Source organism: Filicampus tigris, chromosome 2 (assembly GCF_054856515.1).
Source record: "Filicampus tigris isolate MCC_2025a chromosome 2, RoL_Ftig_1.0, whole genome shotgun sequence".
In the NCBI taxonomy this organism is placed as follows: domain Eukaryota; kingdom Metazoa; phylum Chordata; class Actinopteri; order Syngnathiformes; family Syngnathidae; genus Filicampus; species Filicampus tigris.
In genome coordinates, this window is record NC_141218.1 from 10,368,204 (window position 1) to 10,393,354 (window position 25,151).

At 41.1% G+C, this 25,151-nt stretch overlaps 1 protein-coding gene across 10 annotated transcripts in view; it reads left to right on the plus strand.

Moving 5' to 3' along the window:
* The first annotated feature begins 5,157 nt into the window (after positions 1-5,157).
* Positions 5,158-25,151, plus strand: part of atp11c (ATPase phospholipid transporting 11C (ATP11C blood group)) — a 46,409-nt gene continuing 26,415 nt past the window's right edge. For 4 of the 10 annotated variants that reach the window (XR_015082034.1, XM_086014160.1, XM_086014143.1 and 1 more), the window contains exons 1-2: positions 15,478-15,608; positions 21,736-21,855. Coding sequence is in view for 9 of the 10 variants with exons in the window: in XM_086014160.1 (XP_085870286.1) it covers positions 15,567-15,608; positions 21,736-21,855 (162 nt within the window). In the remaining variant the exon portion in view is untranslated. Of the gene's footprint in view, positions 5,832-15,476; positions 15,609-16,101; positions 16,209-21,735; positions 21,856-25,151 lie in introns of those variants that run through there. The other 6 variants (XM_086014127.1, XM_086014134.1, XM_086014091.1 and 3 more) reach the window with 4 other exon arrangements.

Here is a 25,151-nt window from a genome sequence, read left to right on the forward strand (position 1 = left end):
GCTTTGTGGCTCTGACACCTCCTATAGTCGGACCGTGTTGTCCCGCTAGCAAAAGGAGAGAAAGAGATTTTCTTCCCGGCGTTGCTATCTACAAACACATTCTAATTGATGCTGCTGCATTCCTCCACTGGATGCATTCAGTGAATAACGAGCCTCGGACTGAATGCCTATGAATTGGTCCCCACCAAGCAAAGCAGTAAAGCCTTTCGGGCCCCCTGTCCCTCAGTCTCCCCACACCGCCGTGGCAGCCAGCGAACAGCACCTCCCTTCCCCGAAAGAAAAAAAAAAAAAAACCTTCCCCAAAAGCTCTTCTCTTAGCTTTACCGCCCATTAAAGCATGACCATTGTGAGGGGGATGCGGCCCACAAAGGCTGTCAATCTCTCCGGGTGCTCCGAAAAGCTTGGACTCACACAGACTGGAGTGACGGACCAACCCCCCACCGCCTCCTTCACCCCACCGTACCCCTCAAAATCCTCTTCCAGAAAACTTCTCAGCTAACTATCCCCCCCCCCCCCCCCCGCCCCCCCAACAACCCACTCTCTCCCTTGCTCGCTCTCTCTCCAGGCCCAGCGCACAAAGCATCAATCTGTCTTCAGCCTCAGCACCCTTGGCCCTTTGTCCCATCTGCAGGTGCCTCTGAAAGCGCCCACGGTCGCCCCGGCCTCCGCGCACGCCACGCCTAGACCGCGGACAGGAACTGCTGACAAAGGCCCAGTGTGGGAATGAGGGATGCGTGCAGGGCGGGAAAGGGGGAGGCGAGGCTTGGGGGTGGAGGGGGGTCCTCTAAGACAGATGGCTGGGGAAGTCTCCCAACTCTTCCACAGAGGCTGTCAGTTTAAATTCACAAGTACGACGGAGACACACGAGGGGAGAGCCAGATAGGGAATGCCCTGCAAATTCGGCCGCCGGCGTGCACGTTAAATCGACAGCCGAGGCCTCGTTTGGTCAAATTTGCCAAACTTATATTCTTTCAATTAGTTTTGCAGTAGATCCAATGCAAAACGTGACTAACAAAAACTGCTGATTCGCCGCTGTTATGCGGAAACCTACTGTGTCCAAATCGGGTCAATTGAATGTTTTTTCACAAATCGATACTATTGCGCTGTCCCCATGTCGTCTGTTATTTTGATACATTAACCACTTTCATGTTGCTAGATATATCAGTATATTTTTTGTCACTGCATTAAACACCACTTGAGCACTATTTTACACATTTTGGGCAATTATCGTCATACTTCATCCTATCACATGGTTGCATTTTTGGTGAGCAGAGGCATTCACACACCTCCAGACTTGAAGATTACAAGCCATTTCATAATAACGCATAATGTCAGGGCCAATGCTCTCAAAATAACGGATGGAAAATCCCCACACTTTGTGGCCAGAGGCAGGCAGATAAAAAGGGAAAGAATCTGGAAGAAGATCAGATCATCTGACAAGATGCTTGTTTGATGGTCTCCAGTACACTATAATTTCTAACTGTAAATATCTTTTTTATGACGTTGCAATTTGCTGGATACAAAATGGAACTCATTCTCGGCCTGATCATAGGCTACGTTCACACAGCAGGGCATGATGCCCAATTCTGATTTTTTTTGTTAAATCCAACCTTTTTATGCACTCGTTCACATTACAAAAACAAGTGTGACTTGACTTCTAATGTGACGCAACGCGTCCGTGATGTGACACGCATGCGCACAAAGCACGACGTCGAGTGACGTACAAGAAAAAAAAAAAAGACGTCACGTGGCACAGCGTTTACGGAAGTAAATGATCCCAAGTGCAGGGCCTCATTTTATCATCTCATATCTCCACGGTAGCGAGGCGGGAGGAGGTAGAAATATTTTGAAGATATGGGGGAACGCTCCTCGTCTGTGTAGCTTAATTAGTACTGTCACCAAAAATGCACCACTTTATGCTTCATGTTTCAAGTGGGATTTAAATTGAAGAGATTTCTAAAGACAACAACCGTTGTTCAAAACAACTTTGCAGATTTACGGACAGTATCGATATAGTCTCTCGAGCAAATTACACACAGTTAATAATGTGATGAAAATCTTTTTGTGACCCAGACACTCATATAGGTCTGTTAGGAGGCTCTCAGTATGATTACACACGACAAGTGTCGTGCTGAAGAAAGAAACCAATAGATTAATGATAATATATATGTGAATAATGACAAGACTTTTTCTAGGCATTTATATTGAACGTTTTGGTAATTTGGGGGTCAAAAATAAATATTAAAAACAAAAAATAAATATGAAAAAAAATGAAACCAAAACATTTAGAGACTGTGAACGTGAGTGTGAATGCTTGTTTGCCTATCTGCACTTCTTTGCCTAACAGTTGTTGCTGTTGTTGTTGTTTTATATGATTCAGTTTGTAATTGTATTCATTATCACTATTATATGTGTTTCTTAGCAACCCTGACAAGCAAACAGATTGGTATAAGGCAAGGTATAACAGCACATAGTTTAATATTAATTTAAGGTTTTAAACCTGCACAAACCAGAACATCTTTGATGTGTCTCATATTGTGCTTTGTGTTATTATGTTATCTCACAATTCATGCCGCAATCATAGGCACACCACAAATGTATTTGAAAAGTTGTATTAGCAAGTTATAAGTAATTGCATTAGCATTTCCCCAAAATTTAATTTAGTAAATGTCTATGGCCGTGGTTGTTTTCCCCTCCATGCGTCAGGTTGTCGCAGTGCGTCATTCGTGTTGTTAGACCGCCACCTTGTGGAATGGGGATTGACTTGCAGCAATCTGATGCACATAATCCTTCTTCCTGTTACAAGTCTTCATTTACGGTTTTGATGTTACGAAGTTTATTTTATTTTATTTTATTTTATTTAACTGTTATTTAGCCAGGAAACACATCTTAAAAACAAAATTCTTATTTACATATGTGGCCTGACAAGGGGCAAAGCCTCTTGAGAAAAAGAAAATATGTTAGTAAAAACAATTAAAACAACAAACAAAACAAAACAAAACAAAAAATCAGTAGATACAAGTAAGACAATAAACATTACAACAGGACAGCTCAAAACATACACACAAGCGCAATGAATGTACAGCTCAGCTGCAGTCGCATTTAGGGTTTGACATTTGTTTTACATTTTTCAGGCCTAGGCGTGGTTTTCATAAAAATATTTGCCGGAATTATGAATTAACTTGATTCGTTTGAACGGTCTATAATAGTTTTAAAAGAGCAAAGAGTTTGCCTATGATTGGCTCACTCATTGAAGCTGTTTTATAATAATAACGATAATTATAATGTTACTATTATTTAAAAATAAAATCATAATTTTATTTTTATTATTATTATTATTATCATTATTATTATTATTATTACATAGTGTGTACATAGTGTTTTGTTAACATGATAATGCATCAAGATGTGTACCTGTGCTGTTTCCAACTGGCTTTATTTACATTGTATAAATGATTCAATTACCACCAGCGTTTCTTCCATAAGGGCACTAGGTGGTAGTAGAGCCCAACATTTAAGACCTCACTGCAGAGAGAGAGAGAGAGAGAGAGAGAGCGAGAGAGAGAGAGAGCGAGAAAGAGAGCAAGAAAGAGAGCGAGAAAGAGAGCGAGAGAGAGAAAGAGAGAGAGAGTGAGAGAGAGAGCGAGAGAAAGAGAGAGAGAGAGAGAGCGAAAGAGCGAGAGCGAGAGAGAGAGAGAGAGAGCGAGGTTTGTAATTTTCATCATAGGTACGCATATTTGTTGAGTGTATATAAATTGGATGAACTCAACATTTCAAGGCAACAAACTCAATTAACTCGATCAAATTATAAAATTGGACAAATTAAATGTTTTAAAATTTGCTTTGATGAAAATTGGCTTCACAACAAAGAAATAAGAGTTTACAGAACCTTGTATTGAACCCTCGTGAAAATGACTCATCAAATTTATTTGGAGCAAACAACTTGCCAGTTTTGTGTGCTAGTTTACATTATTGCCACGATTATCAACATTTAATTTTTAAAAGTTTTCCCACTTAAATTACTATTTTAGGCCTAGGAATACTTTACTACTTTTTTTAAATTATTTTTTTCTTATAGTGATAGGGTCCGGCTGACCAGCAACTCTAACTTTATTTTCTTAAATGATAGTGCATTTTTAATCCCAATGACAAGCAAGCAGAGTGGTCAGGTCACCCAGTGTCACTTGCAAATCAGTTGGCACATGTAAAGTCGACTATAAGCACGAGTTTCAGCATGCAAGTGACAATCCTTCAAGGTCGACCTCGACTTTTGTAAGAATAATAATGTATATCATGATTCATGTGTTAGATTTTTCATGATTGGGCTTGTTAGCTTTATTAGCTTGTGGGTTTAGCTTTTTCCATATCTATAGGCCCAACTTGCTTGGCGTGCTGTGCTTCCACATATGTATGATAAAAGGCTGTTTTTATCCATATCAGGGGGAGGCCATTTTGTCACTTGTTGTTGACTGAAAATGACATTACAGTTACTAGAGCTCAGGTAACGACCAATCATGTCTCAGTTTCAGAAAACAGGTGAGGTGTGACGTGGTTAAAAATGACAACATATTGCAAATATTTTTGGGGGGTTGACTTCTACTTTAATATTTAAAGAGTACTAGTCCTCCTCTTTCGTCTTTCTTCAGTGTACCTGCATGTCCCCGAATATCCACCGGCCCGGACTGCTCCCTTGAATAGGAAAAATATGCGAGTAATTGCGGCCCACCTAAAAAGATTTGTAATTGCCTATAGATGCCACAGGGTGGCTGCGAATGACTACTAATTTCTATTAGACAAGTACTACATAGACGTGGGAATAAAGAAATGCATATCTGGTTTTCCTTGTGGGGTTAAGAAGCGCCTTCCCGAGGTCTTCAAACGGAATTCCTGACAGGCTAGAAAAGGGTATGGACATTTCTAAGTGACACCAAACTTTTGAACGATGGTGTGTAACTAACATTGGCTACACGAAAAGAAACCCAATTTTGACATTATCTTTTAGGAAACTGCATAGGTGTGTAGTTCTTGTATGTAAAGCCATGAAAGGTTTGACGCCACAAAGACGACGCGTTACCGCTCGAGTCTTGGACAACAACAATAACATACAACCTGACGTCTCACCTCACGTTTAAAACACACGGACGCACTTGAAGGAAAGGGAATTGAGGAAGCGGCTATTGTAGTCCTCAGGACCACATTACCCAGAGTGCACCGAGGGCCAAAGTTGCCGCACCTTCAGTCGGGAGGGGCGAGCTCTCCTTTTACTGGAAGAAGACGCTACAGCTCGTCGCTCACTCACTCCAATCACTGGGACTTCTTCACCAGGACGGTGACGCCACACCACCGGCACGCGTCGCCGGTAACCACAAGTTCAACAATTTAAGCGGCAGTTTACGGTATCACTGTGAGCCAGGCGAAGACGCGAGTCTCCCCGGTTCCTCGCGGCAGCAACAGGGCGCCCGAGCCAGCCTGCCAGCCAGCCGCCAGTCAACCAGCGAGCGAGATGTCCGCGTCGGCTCCAGCCCGCAGCCTCGAAGGGAAGAAGCGCGACGGGCGAACCGCAACGCCGAGCCTCTTGGGCGGCAGAGGATGCGAATGGTGACTAGGCGGCGGAGTCTACGAACACAAGGCGAACGGAGAGGATGTAGCGTCGCCGCCGCAGCTTTCCCAACTAACGTCCGTAGAGTAGAAGATAGATAGCCGAGGAAGAGCTAGCTTCTCTAACATTTACATGTAAAGTTGCTCGTGGAGGGGCGGGGGGGAACTGTGGAACTGAACCCGCCGGGGGAGTTGTGGGAATCAAGATGCTACGAAGAAGCCTCAACCGACTGGTATGTATCAGTGTGCGTCTGCCTTGACACTCTCGCGCCCACGCACGCACGTACGTACACACACGAGGTTATCTCATGACACCCACGCCTGATTTGGACCCAAGCTAGCTTTATTAACTGCTGCTTGCGAGCTCGGGATAATTTGTTTGCTCACAGCTGTTGGGCTCACTCGGCCGTAATTGAGCCCCAGTGGCAGAAGGGCAAAACTGCTAAAGGCAAGTTAACGCCACTCAGGAAGTCACGACACATTCATTGCAAGTTGGATGGCCTTCCCCTTTCCCACTTTAAGGTCACACGTGCACATGTACACACGCACGCAGGAATTCCTTCAGTTGTCTCGCCAACATGTACTGAAGTTCGAAAATAGTTGGTACAGTGTTGACGTGCTTCACAAATATAGAATCGTGCGACTTGGAGCCAAAAGCGCCAGTTTTGACTCATCTGCCCAAAGCACATAAAAGCTTTGTGGCTTGTCAATAGGAATGTTGGCACATTCCAAAATGCACATTTCTGCTTTTTTTTTACTTCCTGTAATAGAGGTGTGTAATTTGGTGCTCAGAAGGCAAGGCGGTGCTAGGCAGCTTTATTTCATACACAAGGTAACTCAATGGATCATTTTAAAACATTTACAAACAAAATCAAGACATTTAAAAGCAAAGTAAATTACTAAAATGACCCTTACTAAAATTACTAAAAGAACATACGATGCAAGAACAAGAGTTTGGATCTTACAAATGCTCAAATAATAAAAGGCGTAGTTTTAAACCTGGATTTAAAAGCATTCACAGTTGGGGCTGACTTCACTTTTTAGTTTGCAACATTGCAGAACTGCTGTGGTTTCTCATAAGTTTTAAAATAGATTAGTCGGCCATTTCAGATACGCGAGAAGGTTACAATAATAGAATCATCCCTCAGTGTGAAGTAGTAAAATTCAGCAGTGTAGGAAAAGTGACCGAAATCAAAATGACGCATGTTTTTTTTTCCATAATATTTCAGAATCATGACAGCTTTGGCATGAGATCTTATTAAAGTGTACCACTTGTGAATATACAATATTAGGGTTGTCCCGTTACGATCGACATGATCAGAAATCAGTGATGATCACATGATTTTCAGCTCATTGGTACCGGTTGAAAAAAGACTATTTTTAAACTTTCTTAATTTCTGAAGTCAAGAATAAAATATTTTAGTTCCTTACTTGATTTTATCCACTGCTTATTTACAGCCATATCCAAAATATCATCTTGGGAGGATACCTTTATTGAAAATGAAAAAAAAATCGGATAATTGAGACAATTTGGATGGATCGTTGCATTGCAGAGGTATTGGTTTGGGTCGTAGTATTGGCAGATACTTAAAATCAATTTACTGGTGCATAAAAATGTGATCGGGACGTCTCTATCCAGTATAATATGGCAGGGGTTCCTTTTGTTGTCCACCCCCGATGTAGTAATACAACAAAGAAACTACATCTGCTGTGTGTATATATATATATCTCTATTCATATCTCAATTTTACACTGTTTGTAGTGGTGTGCCACTACATTTCATTGCTTGTAGTGCCGTTTCTAATTTGTGTAGTTGCACATTACAAACAGCTCTCAGTAATGCAGTGCATGTGTACACCACTGCAAACTGCAACCACAGTCAGCATATTGTTGAATTAATACCTCTCTCGACAATCTTATCAGCTTTTCGCAGCCTACCTTTGAAGTCTTGAAGACTGATTTTCTCATGGCTGTCTCACAATGAAATATGTGATTATATAATAAGGAAAATGGCAATCGGGAACAGTATTAATCAGTCAAGTCAGTTGCGCGCACGAGCAGAAATGAAATCACACTCTCCATTGTTCTATAGGCAGAAATGGACACTTTAACTTAGCAAAATGTCTATTGCTTTTGGGCTGTTCTACAGACCATCATATCAGATAACATTAAGATAAGATGATGACCCTTATTGCTAAGTGACGCATGCAATGCTGCTAAATATTGGATATTAGTGTAACCTCGAGCGACGAACCCCCCCCGAGGTTGTACAATTTGCAGTTTGACAAAAATGTTCATGAACAATATGCCTTAAAGGCACTTAAAACTGAATTGTAATTGCTGTCATTTGACATGAGGTCACATGTAAGTTGTTAAAAGCAAGTATAGTGCTTATTCTTTTTTACGTTTTATACGAAGTCATCATTTTCAAAGCAAAGTTTGCCATTTGTCACAGGCGGTAGATGCCATTTTGCGTATTAGAATCAATTGCTAGAATCAAAAGCACAAGGACACAAAATCTCTTAATTCTTCCTTATTCTAAATATTACTTTTCCCTTAGGTTTGTTCCTGCTTGTATTATGAGTGTGCAGAAAAAGCACAGATATCCAAATTTTCCCCTAGGTATAGGGATGGCCACAGAGTGACGAGAGGTCACCCAGTAGCTCCGCCCCTGCTCACGATCACATCACACACTTTCTGCTACCTACTGCGACACATACTCTGTATCACACATACAGACTCTGTTCTCGGGTGAGGTGCCTAAACTTGTCCAATTTACATATTGGCACTTCTCTGCCTCATAATGGATGCGACAACCTGAGAGTCAATTCCTAATCTCTCTCATCTTCTCTTCAAATACTGTGCTGATCTCAAATCGGAAGCAATACAACAAAAAATTGGATGCGTGAGGGCTGCGGAGCAGCTAGGTCAATGACTTGACTTCGTCATTAAAGTGAAGAAGCATTTGCTTGACCATTGAGAGAATGTTAAAATGTTACTTAAACTGTTGTCTTTAACGTTGAATGAAGGTTTCATGTTGGTGGCAGTTTGACCCTAGTATGAATGATTTCCATTTTTAGAATACAAAAAAAAAATCTGAAGGAATCGAAGGTCAACCTGGAATTTGGAATCGAGTGTGCGCAACCTGAAAGCTTCTGTTGTATACAGCAGCTCACTAAATGTTTTTGTGAACTATTAACCGCGATGCACTTTATCCAGGATTCTTTGCCGCTTGAGTGCCTTACTCAAAACGTACGTTGCACCTGTTTGAAAGTCCCGACTCTCGCCTCCTGTCAGTTAATGCTTGTTGGTGGCGTTCCAGCAGGCAATCTCTCGTCCCCATCACGCTGCCGGAGAAACCAAAAATGCAACTTTTACGCAACGTTTCCTGACGTAGTGATCGAGCAGAGAACGCTGCGGTGGTAGCTAGTGGTATTTTTTTTTTTTTGCATTTTTAAAAATATTTGATAGTATCACCGTTCCTTTGATTGCCCTTTCCCTCCTTGTAATAGTGATGAGAGGGTTGATTGTGAGCTAAGAAGCCTCTTTATCATCCACTCCTGCACCAGTAACCTGTTGACACCAGCGTGCTGAATGGTGCGGCGTCTGCGAGCGAGGGTAGGCGGTATCACAATAACGGCGTGTGGGACCCTCCGCCTGGCCTCTCTCTCTCTCTCTCTCTCTCGAGTCTTGCCGGGTCAGCTGAAAACGCTCCTTGCAGGAGAGGATCGCTGCTGTACTTTCCGCTGGCCGTGAGCTGTAAATAATATTTTGCGCAGAGACCTCAGACATGGATGCACACAGCTCTGTTATCTCGGGCTCCTAAATCACACCACCCTGTGCTTACCGACGGGAAGGAGAAAGGGTGAGGGGGGTGGGGGTACCTAAGTGCTTCTACCAAAAGCATCAGAGGGCGCACGCTGTGTGTCTTCACTTGACTCTCACTTCACGTGTGAGTGTTTTTTTTTTTTTTTTAAGAAACATTAAGGATGCCGTTTTTTGTTTTTTTTTCCCCTGCGCTAGGCAGTCGAGAGGAGTGGGGGGCGGCTCCAGAGGTTGTAATGCGCTGACAGGAATGCAAAATCCCACAGTCTTCTTTGATGTTGGTTCAAGCCCTTGAAGGCAGCACTGTGTTCCCAGTGAAGCCCGGCGGAAAGGCGATAGTAGCTCATTGCGGGAAACCCGTAACGGTTACACGCAGAACATGCGAAAACGGCGCACCACTGTGGAGGATCCAAGGTCAAACGCAAGCTGGGTTATGATGTTTTATTTTTCATGTAAAATCATGGAAGTGAATCCATTCCAGGCTTGTCAAAGTTTTAGTAGTGATTGGCATTTGCACACATTTCAAAGCGCTTGTCACTCATACCCAGAATGCCATGCAATGCTTTTCCCACGTATAATGAATGGATTGCTTATAAAAGGATCCTGCTTGAACGCACCATGGCGGTTCACACCAGTCGGCGATAAATAATCTAATGCACGACAAACACCTCGTGTGTGAAATCTAAAAAACAGTTTATCAGAAGTGTCACATAATTCCATGCATCGCACCACCTCATTTGTCAGCAGGCGGAGGAAGCAGCCATTACCGAGTCTTCGTTAATTCCTGTCCTTTCTTACTCTGTCGCTGTGAAGTGTGATATTAAACTGACTTCCGCGCAGTGAACATACGATGCTTTACTTTTTCTCCCAGCCCTTTATTGTTATCGGATCAACGTGATTGGTAGTTTTAGCTGCTATTGCTCCGAGTCCAGAACGCTCCACACCGAATACAGTGGCACTTAAGTCTTTAAACTCCAGTAGGTGGGGGTTCATTGGAGATGTAGGTCTAACCCTAACCCTAAAAAATGAGACAAGGGGAGACGAAGTGTGTGACTTATTTGCTCTCCACACAAAAACGGATTGTTTAGAGAGCAAGCGGCAAACTACTCTCCTTCAACCCTTGCAAATCTATCACCTCTTTGAACCGAGTCCCCTCCTTTAAAGTTACAGGGGCAGGGTGAATGTCTCTCCTTTTTGGGTCACCACAGTCCCTTGATTTTAATCCACAACACCGGCAGGGTAGTTGTCTGAAAGAAGTTTTTTTTTTTTTTTTTTTTACTCATGTCTTCTAGCTTGTGGGCTTATTTCTTATAAACATTTAGCGTAAAAAAAGCGTTGAGGTGAACGCATTGCTAAAATCCAACAGGTGGTAGTTTGGCGCAGCAAAATGGCAGCAGTGCCTCAAGCTTGTCAAAACGTGTTACTTCTTCCTCTTTTCAGTCGCCCTACACCCCGACTCACCCGTCCAATCACAAATCACATTCAAGATGCCTTCATGGACTTGCAGACGGTCAGATTTTGGAAAACTCCAACAATAGTCCATGTAACATTAACTGGAGGTGTACAATACATTATTACAAAGCATTCCCTCCTCCTGTAATGACAACCAATCGATTATCAAATTAGTTGATATATTTGTGATAATGGAGTAATACTTTAGAAACCTGCCTAAATGTCCAAATCCTCAGAATTTCAGCCTCTTGACAATAAATATTCTCAAATTTCTTAATTCCTGTGTGAAAGGAGACAGATTCTGTTGAATCAAAATTATCCATCCATTATCCGGACATTTAAAAAAACAACAGCTTTTACGTTGGATAACAATGATCAACATTTTTGCCTATTTTCTGACTTGGTACGTACAGATCAAACCAGTAACTGAATCATCAAAAATCAGTTTGGAAAAAAGAATCAGTTTTTGGAGAAAAGGGATAGAAATTAAATGGTGTTTTAAAAATTGCATTTGTCGAATAATTGACAGGTTAATCAATTATTGAAATAATTGTTAGTTGCAGCCCTAATTCGAGGCTATGAGGATATCTGAATTTGATTGGATGAGCCAGTCGTGGAAGCGGGGCCAGTTTTTCAAAGTTTGGCAGCGAAAGCAAGGTGAGCGAGCTTGCGTTGGGAGGCGATCTTATAAGTAGCAAGTTGCTGACTGAAACATTATCAATGACTATCATCACCTCAAGTTTTTCAAGCGCTAGTGTGCAAGGCACATGCCTGATTTTAAAAACAAGACTTTGAGTCTGATTGGTACAATTAGCTATTTACAAAACTCCTACTTAAAAGTGCTTCTTTTTTTTTTTCTAAATTTGTGTCTAACCTGTGACATTTCAATTTGCTCAGCTAGTCGTACCTGTCGGAAACGCGTTGTGAATACTTTGACGGACAAGAGACAATAGTCCTTGAACAGGGAGTGTTGTGTCTCTTTGGTGAGCAGTTAAATTCTGAGTGTGTCTGAAGGCCACACGCGCACACACAACGCGAGGCAGGACCGTGTGATTTATTAGTCCCTTTTTGATTAGGAGCGACAAATGCATATTGATTCTTGCTGCTCAGTTTAGCCGCCGTTAGTCTCGCACCGCAAGCTAGCCGGCTGGTCGACCTGCAAAAATCGCTCATTTGTTTCCCTTCCTTCCTCTCAATATGTGGTCGGTCGCCTACACTCGGCTACAGAGCACGTCTGCAAGAAAAAATGGGAGGAAAATGTAATGTTGGGACCACAGGCAGTGTGACTAGCTGATTGTGCAGTGATGAAATATAGTGAGGGGCAGCCTTGACTTAACTCAGAACCTTGAGTTAAACCGGTGGGTGTATCTTTCTCTTAATGGACAGGCTCAAAAGAGGCGTGTCAGGTTTTTTTTTTTTTTTTTGCTCTGGCACTTGTCCATTTCTGTTCAAAAGCGAGGTTGAATTCTCAGTTTGTACATCTGAATAATTCAGCTTTCTTCATTTATTTTGAATTATCTTGCACATGGTTCCTCCTGCCTCCCCTCGCTAGGCTTGTGGCACTCCAAATGCATCCTCATCATCCATATATGCATAAAGGTCCCTCCAGAGACGTTCTGAGTGACGTGAATGCAGAGACGTTCGTGGATACGTGCTTGGTGTTTCTGTCATCCCAAACTTTTCATTTCTTCGTCACCTGAAATGATTGGGTGCCCATTGAGAAGAGGGGTGGAACAAAAAGGTCCGTATGAGGATATAACGAGCGCGTGGGAGGCACAAGAGCGTGCCCCCTCCTACACACGGATAGATAGATTCTCTTCGTTATAAACTCACAACCAGACAGGCAGTGTTTTTCAATCAAGCAATGTCCGACTTCAAGGTAGTCTCAGTTCATTGACTGGGGAAATAGCTACCAAAAAAATCTGCGGTCATTAAATTCTCTCTGCATTGTCTAGAAAAGATTTATGGACGAGCAAAGACAGAATGTGGAGCCGGCTACATTATTACTAAAGGTGATGTCATGGAATATTTTGGAAGATAGCCACTATTGTGTTTTTTTTAATTATGTATATTTTTTTACTATAAATAGCCTTTTGGAATCCACACACTATAATGCAAAAGCAGCTGGTTCAAGAACCTTCATCTTAAGTAGCTGAATATGGCGATTTGTCGCATACAGAAATAGTCCGGAGAGCGCAGGCACTCGGCTAGAAAAAACATACTCCCATTTATGGCCACGCTACTTTAAATTCTCTTTAATTATAGATTAAAGTGTGACTAGACTGCAGCTTGAAGTCTCTTTACTTTTTGCGCAAACTGGAGATGTTTTTTTCTCCACAAGAACGCAGAATATTTTTCACTTTTGTCAGTTCCTCTTTTAATTCCCAGGAAGCGTGTCAAGAGCGTGGCAGTGGTGAAGGTGACGAGGGAGAAGTCATACTAATTCGCAGACCAGGACTTATGCCTGCGGAAGTGAATGCTTGAAAATAAACTAGTTAAAAGATAACGTGCCCAGTGAATATAAAACCTTCTTCCAGTTGAAGATGCAACTCAATGTTCTAGTCAGCTATTTAGTCTGTGTTTCTATTTCAGGAGCAGCGTGCCTTCAGTCAGAGAAAGTAAACACAGGCCTGTATCAGCACACCATACTTTTCTTGTGGCTAAAATGATGTACAACTTTTTTATATGCTTTGCAATAATTTATTTTTAGAAAATATTTATTGATACCATGGTTTTGTCCATTTTTGTGGGCCGCTTGCCACAATCTTAGGGCACACATATAGACAACCAACCATGTAGAATTAAAACCAAATAGTGAAACATTTTGGGACGTAGGTTGACTTGAGATTTGTTATACTTTAAAACAAATTTTCTCATTTAGAGTTATGTTTTTTTCAGTGATGGCTTCATATCAAACCACATTTTTAGTGTCATCTTTAGTCTTTGAGGTGATGATCAAGAAGAATTGAAATTATTCAAGCTTTTGAGAAATGTTTTCCTCACACTTTTCAAAATTGTATGACCTCTGCTGTGTGAATGCTCACCGTATATTCGTCGTTCGGCATTCGTCACTTCACCCATTGTTGAATTTTTGTTTGGAACCTAGGCACTGTTATTTTCAAAAAGACTTCCTCTGTTTTTGATGTAACCTGTCAAAAAAGCCAGAATTAAGTTTTTCCATAAATAAACACCTTTTTAAACATAATGTGCTAAATAGGGCTGAGGGATCACATTGTACTCATTTCATATTAGTCTATCGATAATACTTAATTTTTTAAAACGTGTTTAAAATAAGAAAAATAAATAAACCACAACTATCAAGAGGAAAAATAGCATTCAAAATATCTGGTAGTAAAACACGCTTTTGTGCTCCAGATTTCCTCTTAGGTGCTTGTAATTTTGGCACAAATCTCATCTGTTGTGAAAGCGCTATATTAATAAAGATGTAGTTGTATTAAGTTCATTTTGTCTTCCATGTTATCTATACTTTGATTTGTTTATAACAGACAATAGTGATTTTTTTTTTTGGGGTCATTTAATTACCTGACATGTTCGTGACTCTGATGAAGGCGGAAGTAACACGCCGAAACATGTCAGGTAATTAAACGACCAAAAAATCACTATTGTCTGTTATAAACAAATCAATCAAAGTATAGATAAAGATGTGTTGTATTGCATTGCACTATAGCCTCTCCCTCTAGCACGATGAATGAGGTCGGGTTTTGCTTCCTGATTTTTATTTTATTTATTTATTTTTCAAATCGATCACATTGAGTACAATTTCTATTTATTGATCAGGTGTCTACAGTATACTCTATATCATCGCTGTCGGGCGGAATCCTCATACTGTCAAAATGACAGCTCTTCAGGAATTCAAAAAAACACTAGCTTGCTTAAATCCCCCATGACATCACTTCATTCAAGTTGCATTATACTTCATACTGCGATCATATAACACTGAACACTCACATCAACACAACACCACATCAAAAAATACATTCAATTGCTAATTGAATATGCTAAGAAAATTGCTAGTCGATTCCACTGGCATTGATGAAAATAGTACAAACACAGAGCCAGTCTATAGTCATGCCAAGCCACCGCCATGCAAAAAAAACCCTTTTAATACATCACAAAAGCAAACGCCAGAACCATGTCATCGTCACAAGCTCAATCTTAAAGGTCTTAAGCCATGAACGATGTAATAAAACGACGAGCCAACTGACTAACCCCATGGTCGGCAGGGCGTGGTCCCTATACCCCGTAAATAACGAGGGTCCACTGTGATAGAAAATGGTCTTCATGGTGTTGCTAGCTGTTATTGTTGTCACAACCCGCGGTAATATTTCCGCGTTTGCATTCCCACACAACAGGTGAGTTGCTCAAGTAGCCGTAACGCAACACGAAGCACATCTTTAGCGAGGCTTCGAAGAACAATTTGAGGAAGCTGCTCGCAACGCAGGGTCTCGTTTTCCCCTCCCCCCATCACCGAGGGACTCGGTGTGATGTAGGCCAGTCCCAGTCCATGGTACAGAACCCTCAGTGTCTTGTACAGCTGCAGGGATTCTCACAGAACAATGAGCCTTTGCCCATCAACAACAGCTCCTTAGGATGGGGCCTCTGTTGAAATTGTTACTGCGGTCATCAGTGTGTGCAAACAGCAGAGTAGCAGAGTCTGCTATGGGCTCATCATGCTATGCCATTGGCCAAGTATGGGGGGATCCAGGATGGAGGTAAATCCTTTCTCACTGCCAGGTAGTGGCATTTGGCCTTCTATCAAAGTCTTGATTAATATTAATGTGGATTATTTAAGCGGGAGAGTGTGTTCATTAAATTGCAGTTACTTTACAGTCCCCTGGCATCGATCCGTTCAACTGTCAAATTACTTTTTAATGCAGAGACAAGTACATTTGAAGAGACCCAAATTGTACTTTTGACAATTGTAACTAAGAACAAAATCTGAACACACACCAATGGAAGTTTTTATTGTGATTCATTTCAACTAAAGTATACCTGAAAGTATTACATGAGTATACAAGGGATCTTTGTGCTGAAATTAGACAAATTAGCCTATGTTAAGAATTTCTTTGTTGCGGAGGAAAGGCAAAGTGATGAATAACTGGTGTGATAAAGACTTTCATTAGGTTTGATGTCTTTGAGCTGTAATAACTTTAAAACAAATGAGGATGTAATGCGGCTAAAACAAATGAGGATGTAACGCGGCAGTTCGCCTTAGACTGTCAAACTAGCACGCATTTGGTTGTGTAATCTTCCTGCCAGAGTCACAAGGCAGCCACATCTACTCAGGATAAGAAATGGCACGATTGTCCCTGGTAATGCTTTTGTACCCTTGGCGCCTCACTTTTGTACCCCGTGGGCCCAGGGAATTGTACTGCACTTGCCGTGGAGTGTAATAATTAGCCCCATGGGGTACATTAGTGTCGACCGTACCCTTTTAAGGGCAGAAATGGACTCCTCGTGTACAGCAGAGTACATTTTGCCTGGTGCTTGCTCGCCATATTGTTAACGAAGTTGAGTTAGTCTTTTTGGTTTCTTTGTTGATACCAGCATTGTTAGGAGGTATTCATTTGGTTGTACAAATTATACAGAGTCAGATGTTGCACCTTAGAGCCACTGAGTATGATTTCTGACAAGTCTCAAGATGAGTTTTTTCTCTTTGGAAGGACGAAAAGAAAGTGATGACAGATACTAGACTGAATGGCTGATGAGGTGGAGCGACTAGCGTCTGACTTTAACACAGAGTAAACAATGTGTACTTCTAGCTCTTCATGAGCATATTTGCTAGTTGTGTAAAAGAATTGTGTGGAATTGAAGCGAGGTAAAACAAGAAGAGACGACGAGGGCTAAAAGTGCCATTTAGATCAAATTGGCAACATTTGTTACGTTTCCTAACCAAACAACTCCTGTGCTTAAGCCATCAAAAATAAAGTTTGGATTTCAGAAGCTCAACGGAACAGTATTTATAAAGCACTTTAAGACGAGCTCTGAATGCATTTTACTGCATCTCTTTACTATTAGGTCTAATTTTAGAACGTGAAAATACTATTTTCTCGGACTAGACTGGTTTTACAATGAAATTACATCAAAGACCAAAAAGTATACCCCCCCAGAAAGACACACACATATTTTATGAACTTAGAATAAACTAAGCTAACGCCTGGAAACCAGCAATAAACTTAATTTTATTCAACTCACAGGAAATGGAGATGTCTAATTTTAAGACTTTTCAGATGCTGTTGTTTAAGGCTCAAGTATTTTTAATTTATTTTTGTCCGAAATACACGATGCCTGTTATTGGAAGTTAACACCGAAAAGAATTTAACCGCTGCTTGGGGCAGAATTTATATCATTAGTACAATCCTGTCATCAAAACAAACTTAACATTCCCATCCCAGTAAGATAATCAAAACATATTTTAGTCCCCATAGTTGAATTTGAGTGATTTGGCTCCAACATATGTTACAACTAAACTCATTATCCATTCAGCTTGTTTATGTGCCAAGTAAGGTCATAATGTGGAGACATGGCATTTGCAGCATATCGGCTGTTCTGTCCGCCTTGTTCAAAGTGCGCGTGCAGGTCATAAAGAAGTCCCATCTTAGTTCCCCAGTGCTCTGTCCACTTCCCTCAGACCTCTCACACCTCATTAAATGTGTTGAAGTACATTTCACCAGTGGATTTTCTGTACAGCTTTATGGCACACTTTTTGTGCTTTTGGGACTACCGCATTGCTGCCTGAAAGCTGAACAAATGCACATTTAGTTTGTTAGTGTCAAGATACTTTATGCATGCTTACTTTTACGCGCTTAACACTAAATTACACTCATTGTCTGGAGAATGTTGCATGCATGCTTGGTCACACTTAAGTTGAACAACTGCAGCTGTTATGAGTGACAACACCCTGTCTCTGTCCCTCTTTCAAGCCTCGAATTGCACCATGTCAACAACACGAATTGATAGTTTTTGCCCACAGTGACTCACATAGTCGGTAGCTATTACATTTTAGTAATGTGTGACCTTGTGAAACTGTCCAAAACACTTCACGCCACCCAATAAGGCAACGCAGCTCATTTCCTGGATTGTTTTTGTCACAGGACATTGCAATCTGAAAATAACATTTCCCCTGACTTGAAGCATGATTTGAAATGTCACCTTCAACACATGGAAGTTCTGAAATGATTTAAAACCAAAGACTGATTCCAAACAACTGCACGTCTTTCTTTCTTCAGTAACGCCAAATATTTAATACTCAAAGCGGTGCATTTGGAAGAGTGGGTTGTTGTGTGGTTAAAGTGACAAATACTCATCTGAAATGTGTCGGCCTACTTTCATTGGCGGCGCTGACACACTTCCAAGATGACACCACACCATGCACCATCAAAAATAGGTTGCCTCACATCCTCACTGACTGTATCTGAAATGACTCGCACACTCAATTTTCATGCTGTACTCTCATTTGACATCTAATGATGATCGGGTTTAAGCGCACATTAGTACATAATTACTTGAAAGTTTAAAGTACATTCCTAGAAAATAAGCCATGTTGTCAAAACATTAGACTTCTTTATAATCGAGGAACACAAGCACCGGTAGTTGAGACATCCTGTGTAACGCAGTCGGTTGAGCAGTATAAATTGCACATGTTGACTCGGCACCATTGTCAAATTATTTAATCTGCTTTCAAAGCAAGGCTCTATAAGGGTCCTGAAATGTTTCTTGTGAAAATGTTATTGTGATGGAGCTAATTTTCTGCGTACTCACATCACATCTATTGAACTAACAAGTATGGAGAAAGACCTAGTGTGGCAGGTCATCAGAGTCTGGCTAAACCTTGGAAAGTCTAATTAGATCTAAATGTAATTTGATGGAAGGTTTCAAGCTCACTCAATTCTCTAATGCACCATTCATTTCTTAATTCGGCTCCATTAGGAGCTGGTGCGATGCTTTATTGATCTAATTGGTTTGTCGCTGATACTCTTTTCATCAAGGAACACGGTCTACTTCTCAGTATTGACATGGTAGCGCTTGACTCCTGTCCGTGCTTGCTAACTGTGTTGGCATTGGACACAGCTTTTTGACATCTGATGTGAAGGCAAATGCAATCAGTGGAGTATTTCTTAGACAGCGGTGTTTCGGGCGTGCCGGCGAGCTCACAATTTTTAAAGATTCTAATCGCATTACTATTCAAAAATGAATCCGGCCCTGTGACCCTCATCAGATTTTACAACAAGAGCACTCAGGAGACCTTCGCTGAGTCTGAAAAATAGCTACACAGTGCTCCTCTGCAACTTTGTGTCTAATGTAAAACTGTACATGATAGAAATAGCCAGTTGGGACCCATATTAAAGAGTACTCTATTGGTATTTATGTTGCATTCAAGAACACACATTAGTAAATGTAAATAGAAAATAAACAATTGAATTATTTGGGAAAAAAAATAAATCTAAGTGTAACTACAGGAAAAGTACTTATTTCTCAGAAAATGAGTAGCTCCGCTAGCAAGCCGCGGTACTTGGTCACTTACGGTGTTAAGTCCAGCATTCAAGCTCTCAACATATCTTGGTGAAAGTCATCAGCAAAGTCAGACCTTGCTTATACAGCTTTTCAGCAATTGTGTGTTTAATCTTTATCAAAAGCCTGCAACAACCTTTCGTTACCGTGGACATTAGCATGGCTCAAGGGCAAACCGCCCTCTAAAGCTGGCTGCAGGTAAAAGATCAGTCCATGTATATCAGAAAAGCGATTACTTTTGTTTGTGAGTATGTCACAGTGCAGAGAGGACGAATGATTCAGCCGTCTGAGTGTAATAAATGTACGACAATAGTCCTTTGGGATGCATTTGTTCCTACTGGCGGCTAGTTGTTGTTGTTGTTTTAATATGAATAAAGAAGCAGGATCTGCTCATGTGGATTGTTTTTTTTTTTTTTTTTTTTTTTGTACTTCCTCTCTCACAGTCTTTCTGTCTCCCACTCTCCCCCCTTGATCCTCTGGCAGCCGCCAGCCGTGTCCATGTGGTCCTGCGGAAGGGCTTACAAATGTGTGCCATCCAAGATGGGGATGGGAGATTTGACAGACACACTGAGGTGTGAACCTGGCTGCTGGCGCATACAGAGAGGCCTTATGCAAACATTCTGGCTCCTCTCTGCTGTACGGGTAGTGTGAACGTCTAGACGAATGAATAAAAGCAATGTAACCGTTTGTTTCATGTGTTATTTCACCTGTAATGCTGAGCAAATGGTTGCGTAATCTGAAATCCTGTCTGTTTAGTTGTCACTCCAGGATTTGTTTGATACTGAATTCCTGTAAGATCGCTGTCCAGGTTGCTCTAATTCTCGCTGCCGCTGGCACGGGGCCATGATGAGACGTTCATCGTAATTGGCTCTTTATATCAGATAAAGCTGATCCCCATCTTGCTTTTAACATTTTTACAGGGACAGTGTTGACAGGGTATGTGGCAACGTGGAGTTTGAGTTACCAAAAGAAGCTTTGTAAGTTACTGGGTTTGTGATTGGGTCTTGTCGACTATGTACACTTGAACCTACCACTAATTCTTTAAAACCAGAATGCTTAACTCAATTACTTTTGATTATGTTTATATTCATCAACTGAAATCCAAACATTGACTTCCACTGAATATATTGGTCAAGTATCCTATGTTTTTCATCGGGTAGGTGTAGAAGACGGTCGGTCACCCAGACTGTCTGTGAAATGCAAGCTTCTTCATACCAGTTAAAAGTCGGACACGTTTAAGCCCCACACGAGAACAGAAAGTGTGCCGTGATCATGAGAAAAGCTGACAAAAGTTCATTGGTCCTTGAAAGATCAGTGCTCTAAAACGGGTGGCAAACCGCTTTGAAAACAGCTGGCAGTGAATGTTAATTAAATGGCTGAATGTAAAAGCTCATTTTTGCTTAACTCATTCAGAGGAGGAAGGACAAGGACATACTTGTATGTCTTGACATATAAATATGTCTTTGAGATTGAATGAGTTAATCAATCAATATTCATTTAACTCATTGAATGCCAAGGAGATACTTTTCACAGTCCAGACTCCAGACATTAAATCCCAGGAATTTATATATTTTTAATATTTTTCAAATGTTAGGGTAAAAGAGGGCCTGAAAATTTCTTGCACTGAATGAATTGATATGCTCATTGTTGCATAAAATAGAAGCTAGCTCTTACATTAAAATATTTAGACACATTCTTTTTGCTCGCTTGTGTACATTGTTTTTTCTCTTCATGGCACTTATCACAAAAACTACAAAAGCAAGCATTGCAGGTGAACGCTTGATAATAGAATACCAATTTGAAGAGAGGAATGCTTTTATGTGTTACTGGGTAACTAAGATGGATATAGAATGGAACGATGCACAACCTTCACCGAAGAATAATATACATTATATCATATACTCTCATCCCTTGTGATACAATATGTAAGGTAGTGCTCCTTAAATAGAAGTGGCTAAGTGTAAAAGGAAGAGTAAGAGGCGCAGTGAAAATGGTGCCTTGGGGAAATCCCTAAGCAAATTAGACGTTCAAAAAACACTCAAATCCTGACATTTAAGCAGCTTCTGTTTCCCTGCTCATACTTTCCTACAACTATTCCCAGTTTACACAAGTAGTGCATTGAGGGACTTGAACCAGCCACCCTGCCTGCCTTTTATAATAGAAAATCCAATGCACAAATACACACGGCGGTCTAGTAGTACATTTCATTTTTGCGCTACATTTAATGAGTATTCATTCATAGTCTCACTTTAACATTAGATCTCTTAGTCTTTTATTATCTCCATCTTCCACCCGCCACCATGCTCACTCCTCTGCTCCTCCCTGCAGTTTAAGGGCGATGAAAGAAGAGTAGACAGTCGGACTATCTACGTTGGTCATCAGCCATGTTCTGCCAGCGAGCCTTTCATCCCGCCAAAGTTTTGTGACAACAGAATCGTGTCGTCCAAGGTAAGACGCCGCTACCACGAGCCATTTTAAATGCACAGGACCAGCTCAGGGCTTCTCTACTGTGCTCTTTTGAGGTAGAGCAGGAAACTGAGGAAAAAAAAAATGTCACGTCAACTCCATAATGTACTTAGAGCGTTTGTGACAAAAACCTCTCCACCGTAAGCAATTCAATGACTTCGATCCTTGCCAAAATGTCCGCGACATGTGTGCTGACAAACAACAACCCATTTTACCAACATTTACTTTGTGGCTTTTCTGAGAATAAATTATTATACTGTGATGACGAACCTGCTCGATAAATGAGTGACCAGCCGTGGTTCATGGCACCAATGTAATATGAGCACAGAACACTTGGATGTTCCAATCAGAGGTTTATACTGCCGATTAATATGATCATCCATGAGTAAGATAGGCCGTTACTGATTGCAATATCAATTACATGGTGTAGCTGCTCATTTTTCAATTTTAGAGTAGCTCATTGATAATTATTTCAATCGATTTAATCAAGCTTTTTTTTTTCCAATTAATGAATCAGATTAAAAAAGCATCGTATCCAAGGGGGATGAGGGGCCATGTACTCGGCTCCTCTGCATATGTTTAGCTTCAAGCATATTTCCAATGCTTGGAATTGAACTGAACTCATGAGCGTTCCCATTCCTGTTGTTCTTTATACCTTCATTTCAGTGCCTCTCCAGATACTCAACCTCTCTTTCAGCAAAAGACGATTATTAGTGTGTCAAGGGAGCGCTGGCTTTGGCGATGACATACACGTCTATTAATGTACCGGCAGGTTGAGCAATTCAATCATTCTGGGCCCCGATGGGATGCACCCTCCCCTTCTGTAAATCTCATCCGCTTGGTTCTGATGCAGTTTCCGGCTAATTTTGGCTTCCTAGCTTGTGGTTATGATGGGTTATTGGAGGGAGCAAAGCCAGGAGTAGGACGGCAGCGGGATTTCTATTGGTGCAGACGAACCCGGTGAGGATGGGATCATCAATTGCTTCTGCCTGTATGTCAGGGTAAACAGATTTTAATTACCCTGGCTGTAATGTTTATGCTCCTCCATATCTTGGCTCTGTCATGCTTTTGCTTTCACAGTCTGCACTGGCCTATTGCCAGTTTTCAACTCTTACTTGCTGTTGCACCATGCCACTGAGACCACCACCACTACACCCGCCACTGTCCCCTTTCTCGCCACCCCGCCTTCTTTTCTCATTACTTTGCCTCTTTTTTTCTCTGGCAAAATGAGATGGACTGTTCTGCTGTGGCTGCATTCAACACCCCCCTCATGTCTGATGTATTATCTTCATAAACACTACCTTATTGCTTTGTCAGTATGTGAAGACTATATCTCAGCATTCCTTCCCATCTGTGTCAGTTTTTTCCTTGGTGCTGCACCTATGCTCCTTTTTCCAACTCCGTCTTTTGCCAAAACTCTACTTGCCAATGGTTTTCCATTAGCACAGACAAATGCTACCATCCGGCAAGCCGGACTTGAGATGCCAATTTTAAGTCTTGGTACTTGCTTGGCTGAAAATGAAAATGAAAGACTTAAATAGATTTAGACTTGAGCTACATAACTTGATAGTTCTTGTCTGTTGAAATTAGAATTTTTTTTTTTTGGTGTTGTTTTCATGGGCAAAGTTACTTTTGTTTATTGTTCGGCGTAACCTTCAAAATAAGGAGAGGGGTTTTGGATCCATTAAAAAAATGAAAGAATGTCTTACTACAGACTGCTAATATGCAAAACTGTTGTGACGATGGCGATTGCCAACGCGGGCTTCCTTCTTCATTGAAAAATTACAGATTTTGATTTATTTATTTATTTTTAAAATTATCAGCTTTGTGTTAACTATTAAAAAAAGAAAAGATTTTACACTGAGTACACTCGTGACTAAATTGAAACAAGATCATTATTTCAGTATGCATACTTTGTGATATTTTTATTTGGTGGTTTACCGTGAGGTTTTTCTCATGAAAAATAGGTGCCTTGCCTCCATACATTGGAAAACACTGATCTAATTATTACTCTCCTAAATAAAAGCTCAAGATATGATGCAAGTCTTTTATTTTACTTTTTTAACTCAAGTCTTACATGATGCACATACTGAGATGTCATAATTCATAGCCAATGGGGATAGAGGAGTGGAAATTGTGTATTATTTATTACTATCCATCTGATGATGATCATACATGAATGAGCTCAGCTCATAAATAGTAATTATTTCATCTCTTCATTCATGGACACACACAATTCTCATCTTTTTGGCTTTGCACACCACCAAAATGGATTTGAAATGAAATGCTTTAACTGGAGACTACGCTGTAATTTGAGGGATTTACATACAAATCATGTAAACGGTGTTGGAATTGTAACAGTTGGTGTATATGCCTCCCAGCTTTTAACAATAGTGGCTTGCTAGCTGCGCGCTAGCCTCGCATATCGTCGGGTTGAAGCAAGTTTCAGTGATAATCAAAACAGCTCAGTCATGAACATAGTGATTTTCAATGAGTTGTAATTCCAAGTTGTCTGTTTTATGTACCAGAGATCTTGCTTTGGATTTATTGACTCGGTTGTGGTGGCTTACGATGGTGACGCTAGCATCATTATGGAGAAGCCTATTACAAAGCAAGACACACCCCACTGCAATATATGACGTTTCCTGCCTAAAACTTAAGAGTGTGAATAATGATGCCTCTCTGTAACCAAGTTGTGCAAATGGAATGCAGATGATCCGAACCGAAACCGTTGATCCGAACGGTTTGGGCGGTTTTAAAAAAAACGTTCCACCATTGGTTAATAGTTTGTATGGATACGTATCGATTTGTGAGAAAACAGGAAGTCGACTAAATTAGGATGTATAGTTTCTGCCCGACAGTGACAATATGTGACTTATGCCCATCTCGAACTACCAAGTGATATTTGTAATACCAAGCATACCAAATGGCTGACATTTACAAACCACTGCTGGGTGTCAATTGGTAGAGGAGATTTATCATGGCCACGTTTGTAACTTTTGTACTCTGTTAAAAATACCCAAAATAAACACATGCCAGCATTAGTTTAACATGTTGCTGTGCCCGTGAAGACCAATCTGACGTTGGCCAACTGTGACCGACGCTTACCCCCTGTAGCGTCGTGCCGACTCGCGGCACGTCGTGCTGGGAAATACACCACAATGACAGACAGCGACGCTGACCATAAGTTCCTTCTGTGCAAGCGTGAGATGTAATACCCTTAATACCATCGGGGCGGTAGTCACTATTCCTCATGGTTAGAAAAAGCCAACCGGAAA